The sequence below is a fragment of the Pseudomyrmex gracilis genome, unplaced genomic scaffold (genome assembly GCF_002006095.1).
Source record: "Pseudomyrmex gracilis isolate BER0280 unplaced genomic scaffold, ASM200609v1 scaffold_684, whole genome shotgun sequence".
Lineage (NCBI taxonomy): Eukaryota > Metazoa > Arthropoda > Insecta > Hymenoptera > Formicidae > Pseudomyrmex > Pseudomyrmex gracilis.
This window is the reverse complement of record NW_018021268.1, coordinates 369-2638: the sequence shown is the minus strand read 5'-3', so window position 1 is coordinate 2638 and position 2270 is coordinate 369. Positions and strand designations below refer to the sequence as shown.

General features: G+C 36.1%; 1 protein-coding gene across 2 annotated transcripts; it reads right to left on the bottom strand.

The window, feature by feature from the left end:
* Nucleotides 1–33: 33 nt before the first annotated feature.
* Nucleotides 34–2027, bottom strand: LOC109861302 (splicing factor U2af 38 kDa subunit-like). Of its 2 annotated transcripts, XM_020440882.1 has the most exons (6): nt 1839–2027; nt 1706–1770; nt 1516–1603; nt 1242–1308; nt 830–1118; nt 34–740 (listed from the first exon to the last, which is right to left on the bottom strand). In XM_020440882.1, the coding sequence occupies exons 2-6, from the start codon at nt 1747–1749 to the stop codon at nt 506–508; spliced, it is 723 nt and encodes a 240-aa protein (XP_020296471.1). In that variant the 5' UTR covers nt 1750–1770; nt 1839–2027; the 3' UTR covers nt 34–505. The 2 variants fall into 2 exon arrangements, with proteins under 2 accessions (XP_020296471.1, XP_020296470.1); XM_020440881.1 differs by having other exon boundaries at nt 1706–2026.
* Nucleotides 2028–2270: the final 243 nt, after the last annotated feature.

Genomic DNA, 2270 nt, shown 5'->3' with positions numbered 1-2270 from the left:
TATATATATGTATTATATATTATATATATATATATAATAGTTTGATAATTCTATATTTCATCAATAAACTTTTATTTCCGTCAACTGCTTTGTGCATTTGGTATCGTATGTGTTTATCTTGTTTTAGTTTTCTTTATAATATAAACGCAGTTTGTGAGATTTAAACTGAGGTTGGAGAATTTTTTGTGCAAAAATTTGTAAGTTTTATATTACATTCACGAATATATGTCGCTGCGTTCTCACGGTATTTTATATATTTAAATGTAAATACTTTATATATATATGAATATAGTAAGGAATATAGTAAGATTGAGAAAATAAAATCTTCCCCAGATAAGTGTCAAAGACTTTGAGCCGGAAGTGTCGATAAGTCAATATTTTTCAATATTTGAGACGCTGATCCACTCGACTCCGAGGTAGACTAATTTTATGTCTCTCAGTCTCTCAGTTAAATAATGACCTCGAAATGTGCTTGAACTGAATATTTACAGAGATCTCAATATTTTTAATATCTACCGGACCGACCGTCTCTACTCTTATCGTCTCTCTTTCGGCGATCTTTCGATCTCGATCGTCTGTCGCGCGATCTGGATCTGCGCTTGCGATCTCGACCGCGTGATCTTGAACGCGATCTAGATCGTCCTCTGCTGCTCTTCTTACGGCTGTACAAGTAGCGACGCAGTTCGCGCGAGATAGGCTTTAGATGCATGAAGTTGCAAAACCCAGATCGCGTACATTCTCTGAAGAAAAAAGAATTTATATAAAAACGCACTATTTTAGAATTTGTGTTGCAAGTTTCAGTTTTAGTCAAGTAATTTATTTTATTTACCCCATTTCGTATTGACGACAACAAGCTTCACGGAAATCCGTTACGGGTGAAAGTTCGGCATAAACAGGTCTACCGCCAAACCAGCGATTATTTAACTCGTTTACAGCTCTTTCTGCATCTTCCTCTCTTCGAAATTTGATGTAAACATTGCCCACTAAATGATCACCCAGATTATCACACACATTCATCTCCTCAATCTCTCCGTACTTGTCTTCGCACTCGACAAATACATCCTCAAAAAAATTATCATAGTGTTCTTGCATCTCTTCGTCGGATACATTTGCAACCACTAAAAACAAATAATATACATGTATTTATAAGATTTTAATAAAACATTTCTATAAATATCTTGTATATAAACTAATAATTTATAACACTTAAGTTATAACTGCAAGATATAGTATCAACTTACAGTGAGAGCCATCTGCGCTCTTTGCTGAATTCTGAGGGTTGACATACAAGTTTTGAAGTAAGCATGTCTAAAAAAAAAAAAAAAAACAATTATATATACATATAAATAATGTAAAAACTAAAATATTAAATAATTTTACATATAAAAGACAAAGATGTACTTATGAGTTTCTCTCTTTTGAGAAACAAAAGACATTCAATTAATCCGCCATTATAATGGCGAACTAAAAAACTAAAGCTGGAGGATTACATATCAATTATTTGATTTTGTTTACCTGGCTGAACGTAGGTTTGTTATGAATTCGCGAACAGCGATCGCCGTGGCGACAAGCTCCGATTTTGAAATAAAAAGAACAGTTCACTCTAGAAAAAGTGAAAACATACTTATATATGTTAATTCACATATAAAGTTTGTTTCTTACAGAGGGTTAGGTTAAATCTTGTATAAATTTTAGGCTCTCTTACTTGTCTTTCTCAGTTCCAAATATAGATGCTAAATATTCCGCCATGATTCACGTCGTCTCAATTTTCTAAAGTTACAATTGTTTCAATAATTTTGTGTTTTTTTATGTCACAATTTTATATGAAAAAAACTCACTCCCCTACGAGAAACTCCCCGTCTCTCCGTTGTGTCAAAATGGCAGAAGTGTATACGGTCACAGTATATCAGAGATGCCAGATCGCGCCGGAGAGCATCGAGAGTATCGAAGCGGGGTATCCCCACCGCCTTCGATACTCTCGTACGCATACAAGCGAAAACAGCGTCCGTGTGCGGTTCTCGCTTGTATGCGTACGACAGCATCGAGGCGGTGGGGATACCCCGCTTCGATACTCTCGATGCTGTCCGGCGCGATCTGGCATCTCTGCAGTATATACAGTAGCGAAACTCCTAGTCGGTATCTTTGATGTCAGTGAAGCCAGCAATAGCGCGCACGCGCGACGTTGGCTAGTTTATATGGTAACGCCATCTGAACTTCTCTCTTACTTCATCTTTTATCTACCTTTGCTCTCTCTTTCTAACTCTTTAGTA

What these genes read in the sequence shown, in the direction of transcription:
- LOC109861302 (XM_020440882.1), bottom strand. Translation starts at nt 1,749, where the DNA reads ATGGCGGAATATTTAGCATCTATATTTGGAACTGAGAAAGACAA. An exon ending in ACAAACCTACGTTCAGCCAG is followed by an intron (nt 1,309 to 1,515) that starts GTAAACAAAATC and finishes TTTTTTTTTTAG; the next exon opens with ACATGCTTACTTCAAAACTT. An exon ending in TGTCGTCAATACGAAATGGG is followed by an intron (nt 741 to 829) that starts GTAAATAAAATA and finishes TTTTTTCTTCAG; the next exon opens with AGAATGTACGCGATCTGGGT.